Source organism: Poecilia mexicana, unplaced genomic scaffold (genome assembly GCF_051168715.1).
Source record: "Poecilia mexicana isolate PSO_F unplaced genomic scaffold, ASM5116871v1 scaffold_14, whole genome shotgun sequence".
In the NCBI taxonomy this organism is placed as follows: Eukaryota; Metazoa; Chordata; class Actinopteri; order Cyprinodontiformes; family Poeciliidae; genus Poecilia; species Poecilia mexicana.
In genome coordinates, this window is record NW_028263383.1 from 7,356,903 (window position 1) to 7,369,209 (window position 12,307).

The 12,307-nt window shown below is 38.5% G+C and overlaps 2 protein-coding genes across 2 annotated transcripts in view; one reads left to right on the forward strand and one right to left on the reverse strand.

The window, feature by feature from the left end:
• The window catches only part of pds5b (PDS5 cohesin associated factor B), a 28,572-nt gene extending 20,242 nt beyond the window's left edge, over positions 1 to 8,330 (reverse strand). Inside the window, exon 1 of the mRNA XM_014994452.2 lies at positions 8,229 to 8,330. The gene's annotated coding sequence lies outside the window, so the exon portion shown is untranslated. The remainder of the gene's footprint in view (positions 1 to 8,228) is intronic.
• A 1,641-nt stretch (positions 8,331 to 9,971) lies between these two features.
• zar1l (zygote arrest 1-like) lies at positions 9,972 to 11,419 on the forward strand. Its single transcript, XM_014994450.2, has 4 exons — positions 9,972 to 10,593; positions 10,709 to 10,801; positions 10,872 to 10,946; positions 11,058 to 11,419. The coding sequence occupies exons 1-4, from the start codon at positions 10,012 to 10,014 to the stop codon at positions 11,199 to 11,201; spliced, it is 894 nt and encodes a 297-aa protein (XP_014849936.2). The 5' UTR covers positions 9,972 to 10,011; the 3' UTR covers positions 11,202 to 11,419.
• Positions 11,420 to 12,307: the final 888 nt, after the last annotated feature.

The following is a 12,307-nucleotide window of genomic DNA, read 5'->3' on the forward strand; positions in this document are numbered from 1 at the left end:
TAATTATTACCAATTAAAAAATAATTTCTAACATTATTTTGGAGGGTAGTGGCTCAGAAAAGCAACATAACTGATCCTTTTTGTCTTTCAATAATCTTTCATTTAAAAACCAAAATGATCAATGAGTTGGATCAAATCTTAAACTGTCACATAGCAAATAAAAGACACAAAACATTTAAATTAATAACAATAATAATATATTTATTTTTCAACTAATTCCATGAACAAACAATTTGACAACAGCACCTTATTTGGGAAAAACATCTCCAGTCCTATTAAATTTCACTAAGTAGGAAGCATAAGAACTGGATGCGACCAAACATTTTGAAGAGATAAACTCCTCTATGAAGAGAAAAGATTTATAAGATGTATGACTTGTTCTTGTAAAGCCAAACTTTACAAGTAGAGTGGATCTGAACAGAACCAGAAGACTGACTGACACTATGGAAGAAGAAAAATTATTTGACAAAATGTTACGATTTATTATTCCTTAAGCTTTTATAATCTTATGAGATGTATTTTTATTAACATTGATAAGTCGTTTTATCATGCTGCATCAGCTAGATTAAACTTAACGTTTTCCTGACTAGAGATTTATCCAACTTTTTTCTGTAATTTAAACTCAGGCAAGTCCAAAAGGCAACAGCAGACTAAACTGCAGGGGGCATGAGACCACCAGCCTTACTAGTGTATGGTTATCAATAGTACCAGTGCTCACCTGGAAGTAGGCAGATCAAAAACCTGAGAAATGATTCATCACTAAAATAATCCGCAGTAAAGATTCAGTATGCAGCTTGAAAACAAGGCTGAAGCAGCTACAAACAAGCCTGAGGTCTGTATTATGAAACAAGCTGAACTGTTCAAAGAGTGCTGCATCTGAAGACATTATTGGAAAGTTGAGTGGAGGGAAAAAGTCCTACAACCTTGAGATGTTTCTTATTGTTAGATTGTATATTTACTAATGCACAACTTTGCCAAATATTGTGATGACAACAAAAGTCGTATATATGTCTATTTTCGTCACTGTGTAACATTTGGCATCTTGGGTAAAGTTAGTGTCTGGTGTGAGAATCTGCTGCCATGAGACTGTCCACCTGGCTAAATTAGCATACATCACATTAACATGTAAATTATGAGTTCACAACACTTGGAATATATTAGCCAACAATTATTGCACTCCAAACAGTCTTTGGTGTTTTGAATATACACACACTGATATAGTGATGACGATTAGGGATGTGCCGATCAGGTTTTTTCCTGCCGATACCGATACCGATCACCTATGAGGGCCGATACACCGATACCGATCACCGATACCGATCACATAATTATTATTATTATTTTTATTTTATTTTATCATAAACACTACCGGTTACATTATGTGGAAAAAGGAACCATGAATTTACCTTAATTTAGACAAAAACTTGTTTTTAATAACTTTTTTCAAGAAGAAAACTAAACCAAACAGGCATTGTGCAAATTGTACTGCTATTGATAATACTACCTTTAACAGACTGATAACATATGAAGGCTCTGAAGAGGCTAAATAACGCAAAGAGCCAAAAATAAAACCTCTCAACATTGCCAAAAAAATTCAAGTATGAAACTTAACATTCAAAGGCAAAAACAGGGTCCATTACAATAAACAATCCAGAGTTACTGAATGAAAACTTCCTGTTAGCATGGCGGCTAGCTGATTACTGCTAGCTCTGATTGGCTGTTTCTGACTGAGCGGAGTAATTATGCAGAACAGGGAGGAGATCGATTATTTTTTTTAGAGATTATCTGTCTCATGTTAGGACAGCGAAAGTTTTAATACGTATGTAAAATGTATTTTTTTTAAGTTAGATGCTGCAGCTTTAAGCAGAGGTTCGGTGTGAGAGTCACTACCAGGTGGAGCAGAAGCGGCGCTCCGTCTGTGAAATATTATTACCTGTAGCGTAGCAGCGGTTCAACAGCGAGAGCAGAACCAGCGTCTTACATCGCAGCTCGAAGATTTAAATAATTTTGCGGGTTATTTGTTTAGCTTTCTGACCGTCATGCTAATCCGGGTGAGTGTTTGTAGCTGTGCGCTGCTTTACCTGCTATCTGATCCTCCGTATGTCTTTTTTACTGCAGTGAGCCTTGATGTAGCCAAACTCCGTCAAGTATGGCATTGTTTTTATGCCGTATTAGCTTCGTTGTGTTGATGCATTTTGACGTGCTTCAATTTTCCGCCGCAACACGCAAACTTCCCCATTCACTCAGTGCGTTATAGTTACACATCGCTTAGGATTTGTTGCTGCGCGTTTGCGCAGTGTGAAGGAAAGAGGAGACCAGCTGCACAGGCAGGCTGCGAAATGAGATGATCGGTATCGGCAACAAGAGCCAATGATCGCCGATCACCGATCATGCACTTTTTCACGAAAATCGGCCCGATTATGATCGGTGACCGATCGATCGGCACACCTCTAATGACGATGTATTTATTTCTTTTTTAACTTGCAAAATTTATTGAATTTATATTTTGAATGCAAGTGTACATTCAAACTTTACACATTTTCACACAAATGTCCTATAAAAACTAACTAAGAGAAGCTCTGCACACATTCTGTACATGTGCAGAACAAATCTACTTTTGCCATCATCAAAACAAGGTTTAACCCCAAAACCCAAATATAAGTGAAGAAAATCTGATCTCGGTAATATAAAATACAGCCAATTTTTCCAATAATTCTTTAACTTGCCAGATTGTAATCTGATGGAAAAAGCCAACCTTTCCATCATTTAAATGTGCATTACATCGAGCCAATCTTCCCTTTCAGGAGCCTCTGCCTTAAGTCATTTCCTAGTGATAGTTCTTTAGCTATCCACCACATATATTTATCAGCTGATCTTGTTAACCTGTCCATCCCTCTTTCCCATGAAAGTCAAATGTGAATGAAATACTCACCCTCAAAGCTGTAGCTATGCAATTATTTAAATCCTGCCAATAGGGTAAAATGTAGGAACAAATCGTAAACACATTGAAGTGGATATCTCTATCTCCTCCACATTTCCTGCAACTTCTTGTATATTGGTATTTTTAGTGCTGGTGTAATAAAATATCTTAAAATATTCTTCCAGCCAAAAGCTCTCAATGAGAGGGAACATGATGTTTTCCACTGTTGCCCACATATTTCCTCCCAGTTCTCCTCTGAAGCCTCCAGCTAGCTTCTTTAATGAAGCTAGCTAGTTTTTTCTGTCCTGTGTACAATTCAGAAATTAATTCCCCCCCCTACATTTGATTCATTTGCTAAAACAAACATCTCAATTATTCCAGATTCCGACTCATCTAAATTAATCTTTAGTAGTTCTTCAGTATAGTGCCTCAATTTCAAGTACCTGAAGAAGTCCTTATTATTTAATCCATATTTGTTTTTTATTTCCTCTAATATTCATGCAGTATTTTTATTAACCAGCTCCTGTAATATCTCCAGGCCCTTTTCCCAATTACTGGATGTCTTGTCTGTTACATTAGGCTTATAATCTGGTTAATCAACTCAGTATTTTACTCTGTGCTACCCTACAAACTTAAAGAGCAAATTAAAATAAGTTATAACACATTAATAATAATTAAATTAATTTCAGAAAATTAAGCCAAGCAGTGATCTCCCTTAAAATTTGCAGGACCTTACATATTAATAATGACACTTTGACTAGCCACATATTGATTCACAAATCCCAAAAGAGCAAATATGCTTGAGTAAAACAAAAAAACAATGGAAAACATTCAACACATCATTCAAAAGTTCTTAAAAATAAGCACAATAATCATTTTGACGGCTTTTCTCGATAAAATACTGAAATTGTTTTATTGCCCAGCAATAGATATAGTAAATGTATTGTAGTACAATCAATTTAATCATTTTGATGATGTGATGAATCAGTTTGATGGTGTATGAAGATCCTTTGAAGTGTCTGATTCGGTGTGCGCCCTCATACCCAAACCTAGGACACTCATGGTGCTTTGAAGTCCAGGCTGCAGGTCTGCTGCCTCGCTTTGATTGGCGTTTTTATAAAGGCCTGATATGGCAAACATAAGCACTAAACAAAATAGTAAACCCAAGATTTCTCATTATTGCAAAATATATTAATCACTGAAACCTCTTTTATTGCCAAGTAATTTAACATTGTTAAAATGTTTAAACGTATGTTTGACCCCATTTCAGTTGTACAGCCGTCTAATACAGCACTGTAGAGTTTTATGTGATGTTTAAACATGTTAACACTTTTTCCTGGTGAGACACCAAAGGTAACAAGACGGGTTCTGCACGAAGCAACTGATTGATGTGCTTTTTTTACTGAAGGTAAAGTCTCTCTAGCAACAGATTTAATAAGTTCTGATATTATCTTTCACAAGTCAAGTCTGAATACCAAGTTGTTTGTCTTGTCAGCCAACTCCAGTGACTTGAATGTCTCAAAGCTGTTTCCTGGATGCCATGTGACTAAAACATAATTTGGCTGGAAAAAATGTATTTTCCTCAAACAAATGACATAGCAAAAATGCAATTATGTGTTCAGTCCAATTTCTGTAAAGCAATCGAGTTTGTTTTGTAATTGTATGTTTTTTAACACTGAGAATCTTTCTCCATTACAGTAAAACTGTTTGGGTCAGGAAGATGTAATACACATTTATGAACCACGAGTTCTGAGAATTCTCAGTAGCTGCCGTCAAGCTTCAGCAAACACACACGCATGCAGAGACCAACACACACACACTCACACACACAGGCACGAACGCAAACACACACCATTGGAAATTGGCAGGCGGCCAAATTGCTGGATTGTGACCTTCTTTTCCACCCCACAGCTGCTGCCAAATCTGAGTCCATCCCTCCAACGCTGCACCACACAGACACACACCGAGTGTCCTGGCAGCCAATCAGAGCAGATTATTTCTCAACCTGATGTGAATGTGTGGCTACCATCCATGAGGGAACATTTCACAAACGCAGCAGTAAATAACCACAAAGGGACTGGCTTTACCCCTCTCCTAACATCCTCAGCTTGGGCTACTTTGAGCTCATTACTGGTTTATCACAGTTAAACATATTTTGCTCCCAACAGAGGGCTTTGTACCCTACTACTCTTCTGCTCTGCCAGTTCTGCTCATTTGAACACCCGTTCCACTTTAAGGACTCAAAGGTAACTCGTTTCCAAATTTGAATCTTGACAGAGACAGATTGGTTTTAACCCTGTGGGTGGGCAACGGAAAACGGGAGAAAGCCAGCAACAAGAGCAAAACCTGGACACCAGCTGGCTGCAAAGGTGACCTCAGTGACCTGTATGTGGAAACAAACCAGTGGAATGGGTAAACTTTGTCAAAGAGCATTTGTGGTTTCAAACTAAAGAAACTGGGATATAATTTTCTGCAAAAATCAACCAAAACCAATTAAGGCAAACAAAAACAACAAAGGTTTTGTAGATTAAAAAAAAAAAAAGACTTGCACTAAAGCTCCTACAATTAGTGAAGGGAGATAAATGTTGGAAGAAATGCTTTGTTTACAATAAATCCATGTGTTGTGGATGTCTGCCTGCAGAACATTCAAAACAAACCAGTCACAGCTGTAGCTATGGCTACTCACCCATCATGAACGCTCAACTGCATAAGCAGCTTTTAGAGATAAGTGAGAATACATGATCAGCTATACGTTTGATTAGATTAAAAAAGAGAGAAGTGAGAACCAAACTGTAAAATCAGCTTGTGGTAGGTCAAACACCCTGACTTTCCTGAGTTAAAACAATTTTTAGAGCAGCGCTAATTAGCCAAAATTCCCTTGATCATCTCTAACCTGTAACGAGAAAGTAAAATTCCCAAAAGTATCTTTAATAAACTTTGTTCGGCCTCTTAAAATATCAACAAACAGTCCCTTCTTTAGCTCCTGTTCAATATGTTAGAGTTGTGCTTTGATGCATGAATGGAGAATAATATCGTTTTTCTTTAATTTACTGCAGATTTCAAAGCTGCTTCCATGAATGAACTTGCCTTTATTTAGTCAATGTCTGTGACAGATTTTTTTTAAGCTAACATTAACTGGTCAATCTGTATTGACCTGCCTGACTGGGATCTCTACTGGAAGCATTTAATGGGGGAAAACAATGTGCTGTGAACAATGCAGCATACTGAATCGTAATTGTTATTGTCAATGTGTCTAATGCTGCCCCTTGCAAACGACTGCTTTGGAGCAACGTTTGGTCGGCTCTCTCGTTTCAGATCCATCCAATTACAAACTACTTGGCAATAACAAACACTCAATGCTGCTTTGATGGACTTTGTCTTTTATGACAACAGGATGGGGGGTTGGGGTGAACAGGAGAAAAGAGAAGTGAAAGAAAAATGCGAGTTAACCAGAATTGATACGATCACAATATTCAACCACATCACTTGCAGTGTTGGAAAAGAACAGAAAAGTGTGCATATACAGTTATCGAAGAACAAACTTACATTGAAATTAGGAGAGCAATTTGGCAGTTTGGAAAGTTACATTTAACTGCTCCATTGAAATAAAGTTCACACAAGTTTTTACATGTCAAATAAAAATAGGCGTGGAATAAAGCAATAAAACCCTGACTGCTGTATCTGCTTATTCTTGACAACTAATGTGAAAACATCCCAATCATATAATCCAAATTTCCAAACACTTCTTACAACCTCTGACTATAATCTCTGTAGATAAATCTCAAGATGACAGCTGTAAAAACAAACAAAGCAGCCACTGAAAGTGGTTGTCAAATGATCAGCATGCAGAGACTGGATTACTGAAGTCTCCTTTGTATCATGGTGATTTATTTGACTCCTCCTGCTTCACTGAAACCAGTTTCTGGAAAGGTGAATATTTTTGATAATTCATCCATGCAGGGTTTCTGGATATGCAGGTAAAATGTGATCACAACATGCTATTTTAAATACATATTTTACTTAATTATTTATGCATTTCTCTTGTCAAAACTTACGTGCTGCTTTTGCAAGTGCAAGAACAGTTACATTCACTATAGATTTTCTTTTCTATTTATAAAGTTTATTCTACAATCAAGCACAGTACATTTTTAATTTCCTTTATTATGAAATAAAGGAAATACAATTGTATTTAAATTGTGTATTTTTTTATTTTTTTCTGGCTACTTTTTAATAAGCATTTTGTGTATAGTTTATTTTCACCGACATATTTACAGTAATTATTTTATTATTATATTTGTGTTATTCCTTAATTTAGTTTTCAACAATAAGTTTTATTATTACTGCAGTATTTTCAAAGTTTTATTACAGCAATTGGTATTAGACTGAAACTTAATTTTCATCGTTTACAATGGGTGCTGCAACTACGACGGCTAATGCGGTTATAAAATCTCCTCCTCCTCAGCTAACTTTGGAGTTTGACCAATTAAACCAGGATGCAATGACCAGGTTTGGTAAAGCCCAGCTTTCTTCCGTCATCCTGGACTACAGTACTTTTAGAGCCCAATGGTGCCAACTTTCGATTATGCAAACTCCAACATAAATATTTTTTATGCGTTAACGTTATTATTGCCCATCCGTACTACCGCAAAATAAAGCAGCCATTATGAGCGATAAAAAAAGAAAGAAAATCCTCCCACAACAAAGGCATTAAATATCTAAATACAAACAGCATGCGGTACTATCATTTTCAGAAGGTTTATAGAGAAACGGACACTTTTAAGCAAAGAAGTTATTGCCATTGCACCACAGCAGTATGTAAATGCAGACTGCTCGGTTGCTATAATGTGGCTAACACAATTAGCTGATGTTAGCTTGTCGGTCTGCACACCATCAACTAGCATGGTAGAGCTAACATTAGCAGCAGCAATCTCAGTGACAGAGGGCGGATAGACAGTAACAAAACACCCCGGCTAACTACCGTTATGTGGCTAGAACTGTCCCGATTTCAAGCGTACAACTACGACGGTACATCATGTTTTCACTGTGGTGACAGTAAGCTAACCCAACAGGCTAATATTATCCCGGCTAACCATTTTACGGCGCAGGACCAAGTCAAAGCAACGCGGAGAATCGAGACAAGGCAACCGAGAACACAGGCGAGGAAGGCGGGCTGCACTCCTCCTTTCGCCGCATGGAAATCAGACCACCCCACCGCTGTATACTTGCTCATATATTTTTTTTCACATGCGCGAATAAACATAGCACTATTCCATGATCCATCGAATTTCTCTATTTGTGCATTTCTTACCTGTAAGCGTGAATTGTAATAAATCGTGTCCTCCTCTGCAGCTCTCTTCCCCCTCCTAGCTCCAAAATGGCGCCAATATGCATTAGATTCAGTGCCCATGGGTACAAAGTATTGATGAACGTGTAGCGCCACCTAAAGGCGAGTCCTAGTAGTTTTACTGAGACATTCAAGTGACGCGCGAATTTATGTGAATCTGAATTCAAATGTTGATATAAATCATACAAATACACTTTTACTTGGTATTCTACAATAATGGCTACCTATAACAACATGTTTTGAAAAAAAAGGAAAAAGTAAAAGGCCTGTACTTGTATAAAGCTTTATCAAGTTCAGAGGACACGGAAGCATTTCAAACTACTGGACAGCAAGAAGTAAAATACAAAAAACTTGAACAGAATAAACAATAGTACAGTTTTATGTGGTAGCCCAATTTAGGAAAAAAACATTATATATTTTTTATTTTGTTTTGTAACCTCCATTTGAATATTTTGCAAGTTTATTTGAATATCTGATTCTTAAACCTAGAAGCCCAATAGTGTTACAAAATAAATTTTTATGTTAGTATTATAAACGCATGAAAAGCAATAATTAATAAATTAAAATACTCTTATTACCCTCAAATTATCATAACAATATCATTGGAATGCTGACTTCATTTTGCAAACTATTGTAAATTAAATTAAATATTCTACAAAGCACTGTCTATCTTTACCAAAGTATCCCTACCACTTTGAGGGCTTTCTAACAAATGAACGTCACTGTTCACGTCGCCTTAAAAGCCTTATTTTTGTGTCACAGACAAGCCATTAAACTATTCCTATTTTCCATATTTAATTAAGCTGACATTTGTGTGTTTGAACAACATGAAGCTACTATCTGTTTGCCAACAAAAGTATATTTTAAGTGTTTCTACAGAAACATCCACTGGCTTCCGGGACGTTAAAAGAGAGGCGTATTTACATCTTTCTTTGTGTGCCGATGCAGGTTCAACATGACCTTTAGGGGGCATCCTAATACCATATATACGAGATTTGAGCTCTACTGTAGACGCATACAAATGGAGGAGAGCCAGAAGTGGCAAATAACTGGAGCTTAATACTCACCAACAAGGGTCTGCAAGGATCGTATTTCATATGACACCTATAAAAAGTTTATATCCCAGTTAAGATGATGCTAAACTTCCAAACTCTCATCATCAAATCCATCACCGCATCCATATGTGCATCATACACTCTGCTGAGAAGGTAATTGGCTACAACCTTCCATCTATACGCGACCCAGAGACATGCAGACAGGATTTCAGCCAACCTCCTCTCAGTCTGGACACATTTTTTTCCCCCACCCCTCCCTCCAGAGTCCATCAGAACAACGACCTCACCCCACTAGAGCAGTTCCTTCTCCACAGTAGTCAGTCTGCAGAACAGTACATTTATTTTAGCCGACAGCACCAGGCAATAAAGTTCTTTCTAATTCCAAACTATTACTAACTTGTTCACTATATAGAGATTACTATTGCCAACTTTGAGTTTATATTAGTGATTTGTCTGTGCTTTAAATTAAAACCAGTTTTAAAGTTTAAAATTTTGTAATTGGCTTCAGATTAAAAAAAAAAAAAAAAAAGGCTCATAATTTGCCTTTGGGTGGTTCTGAAGAGTTTTGGATCGTTCTACTTAATTCAGCTTAAACCCGCACACCCAGGTTTTAATTAAGCAATCAGTGCCTTTCAGAGCGGATCTGTATAAATCCCACAAAGAGCCTCTCACACCTGTCTTACGGCTCCAGGATGGAGGGGTTCCTGTCCACGTTCCTCCCCTGCAGCGGCTATGGAGCGCCCCCAGCTCAGGGCGGCAGCTGGGGGAAGGGAGAAGGCCGTTTTCTCATTCCTCAGGGCCTCAACTACCTGGAGATCTGCAAGACCATCCTGTCCCAAGTCAACCCCAGTTTACCTCCACCGCCCTGCGGGAAGGTGGACACCAAAGAATGCGGCGTGCAGGTGAACGCCAAGGTGGACAAGGTGGTTCAGTGTTCTCTAGGTCCGAAAACGCTGCTCTACGTCGAACATCCCGCCTCCCGCAACAACTGCGAGACGCATGACGAGAGCCTCGACGTGACCAAAGCGGAGGGGAAGGCGTTGTTGGCCACGCCGCCTATGAGCAACCTGCGCTTCCTCAGGCCTGTGTCCATCTACTCGCCGGTGTTTGACCGCAGGGTCTTCCTGAAGAGTCTCTGCGACGGCGCTGGACAGGACCCAGTGGAAGCGTCTGACCAAGCCAAGTCTGATGCTGACACGGATCACAGTGGCGACAACTTGGAAAACGGCGTCAAGACTACGATTCCTCGATCCTCCAAGAGCCCAAACTTCCAGGTGGGTTTTGGATAACTTGTTGGCTTAAAAGATCCAAAACCTTCTAAAATCCGCTATAAGATGTTTCCTTATTTGCGTATTTAGTCTGTGCATTTTTGTGTGTGTGTCTGTTAAGTTCCTAGAACAGAGATATGGCTTCTTCCACTGTAAAAAGTGCAACATCCGGTGGGAGAGTGCTTATGTTTGGTGCATCTCTGGCTCCAGTAAGGTGAGTGATCAGCTACAAACTGTAGCATACCCCAGATTTCCATCAATAACTTTAGTTGCATTTCCATTAGGTGTACTACAAGCAGCTCTGCCGGAAGTGCCAGGTGGGGTTTAACCCCTACAGAGTGGAGTCCATAGTCTGTAAGGTACAGCACCTCCCATTTGACGACCTAAGTGTTCAATACCTGGGTTTGGCATTTAAAGGTTTTCTGTTTGACGAGTTGAACATAACCAGACGACCTTAAATATTTTTGCAGGGCTGCTCTCAGACTTGCTGCAGCTGTGAGAAGAAGCAGAGGCACATCAACATGAAGAGGCCTCATCGTAAAGACCTGTGCTGCCGCTGTAAAGGCATGAGGCTGTCATGCGACGCCACCTACAGCTTCAAATATATCGTCTGAGCCAATTCATAGTGGCTGAATTTCATTGCATGCTTTGAGAGTTTGAGGTTATGCTCAAGTCCGTCACTGGAAGCTGCCCCTCACTCGCCTGCAACATGCTGAACCTTTGACCAGCTGGATTATCTGACAACCTCTCAAATTGCTAGAGGGTTCACTCTGGGTATGATGGGTTTTTGTAAAATGCAAAGTAAATAAATTATAAATTGCACTTCATAGAATTGTGAATGCTGAGGTTGGGGGGGGTTGAATACTGGAGTAAAATGTTTCTACTGAAGTTCAGTTAGTTTTGTGTATTTCAGGGTTTAAAGTTAACACTTATGAAACTCCAAATGTGAATTATCACTTGACACCTAAATTAAGTGTTACTGTGGTTAATGTTGCAGGTTCAAATTTTAATCCATACTGCAGTCCTAGAATAAAGAGCAGTAATTAGAATTGGGTCTGGGAAGAAGTGAGAAATAAACATTAAATATTTTCCAAATGAAACGCAATTTTCTTCTGAGAACTTTAGACCACTTCACACAGTTCTGTCCTTGGCCCCGCTCAGATGTTTCTCGTCTCTGGATCAGGAGTAGTGGCTTGACATACTGTGAATCTTGAGATGCTGACTCCAGCTCCTTGTAAAGTTCCTCAGTTCTAAATGGAATTTGCTTGACAATCCTCTGGAGACTGATCCTCACTTTTCTGTTACTGGTTGGCTATGGCTCTCTGAACATCTTTGGTACTGGCCTTTTGTGGACATCTGTCCAGTCAGGAGTTTTCCCCATCAATGAGTAACAGACTGAGACCAATTGGAGGCTCAGGAAACATTCAGGTGTGTTAATGAGCTGATTAAGGTGTGGCATTAATTTGCTATAACTTTTTCACAATATTCAAAATTGCTCAGACACTGAATTTTTGGTTTTCATTATTTGTAAGTGAAATATTTTACTGTGGAATTAAGCTACCCAATATAATTTTCTAAAAACATTCTTCCCCAAATGTATTTTTTAGATTTACTTGAATAGACATTGCAAGACTATATAAACACAAACTGTGTGACAGAAAATGTACCATAGACTATTTGGCACTTTAAAAGAAAAATTAAACCATTGGTTTTGTCATTA

Bases quoted from the DNA above. Each gene is read 5' to 3' on its own strand.
- zar1l (XM_014994450.2), top strand. From the start codon at position 10,012: ATGGAGGGGTTCCTGTCCACGTTCCTCCCCTGCAGCGGCTATGGAGCG. The intron at 10,594-10,708 runs GTGGGTTTTGGA...GTGTCTGTTAAG, and splicing joins CCAAGAGCCCAAACTTCCAG to TTCCTAGAACAGAGATATGG. The intron at 10,947-11,057 runs GTACAGCACCTC...ATATTTTTGCAG, and splicing joins TGGAGTCCATAGTCTGTAAG to GGCTGCTCTCAGACTTGCTG.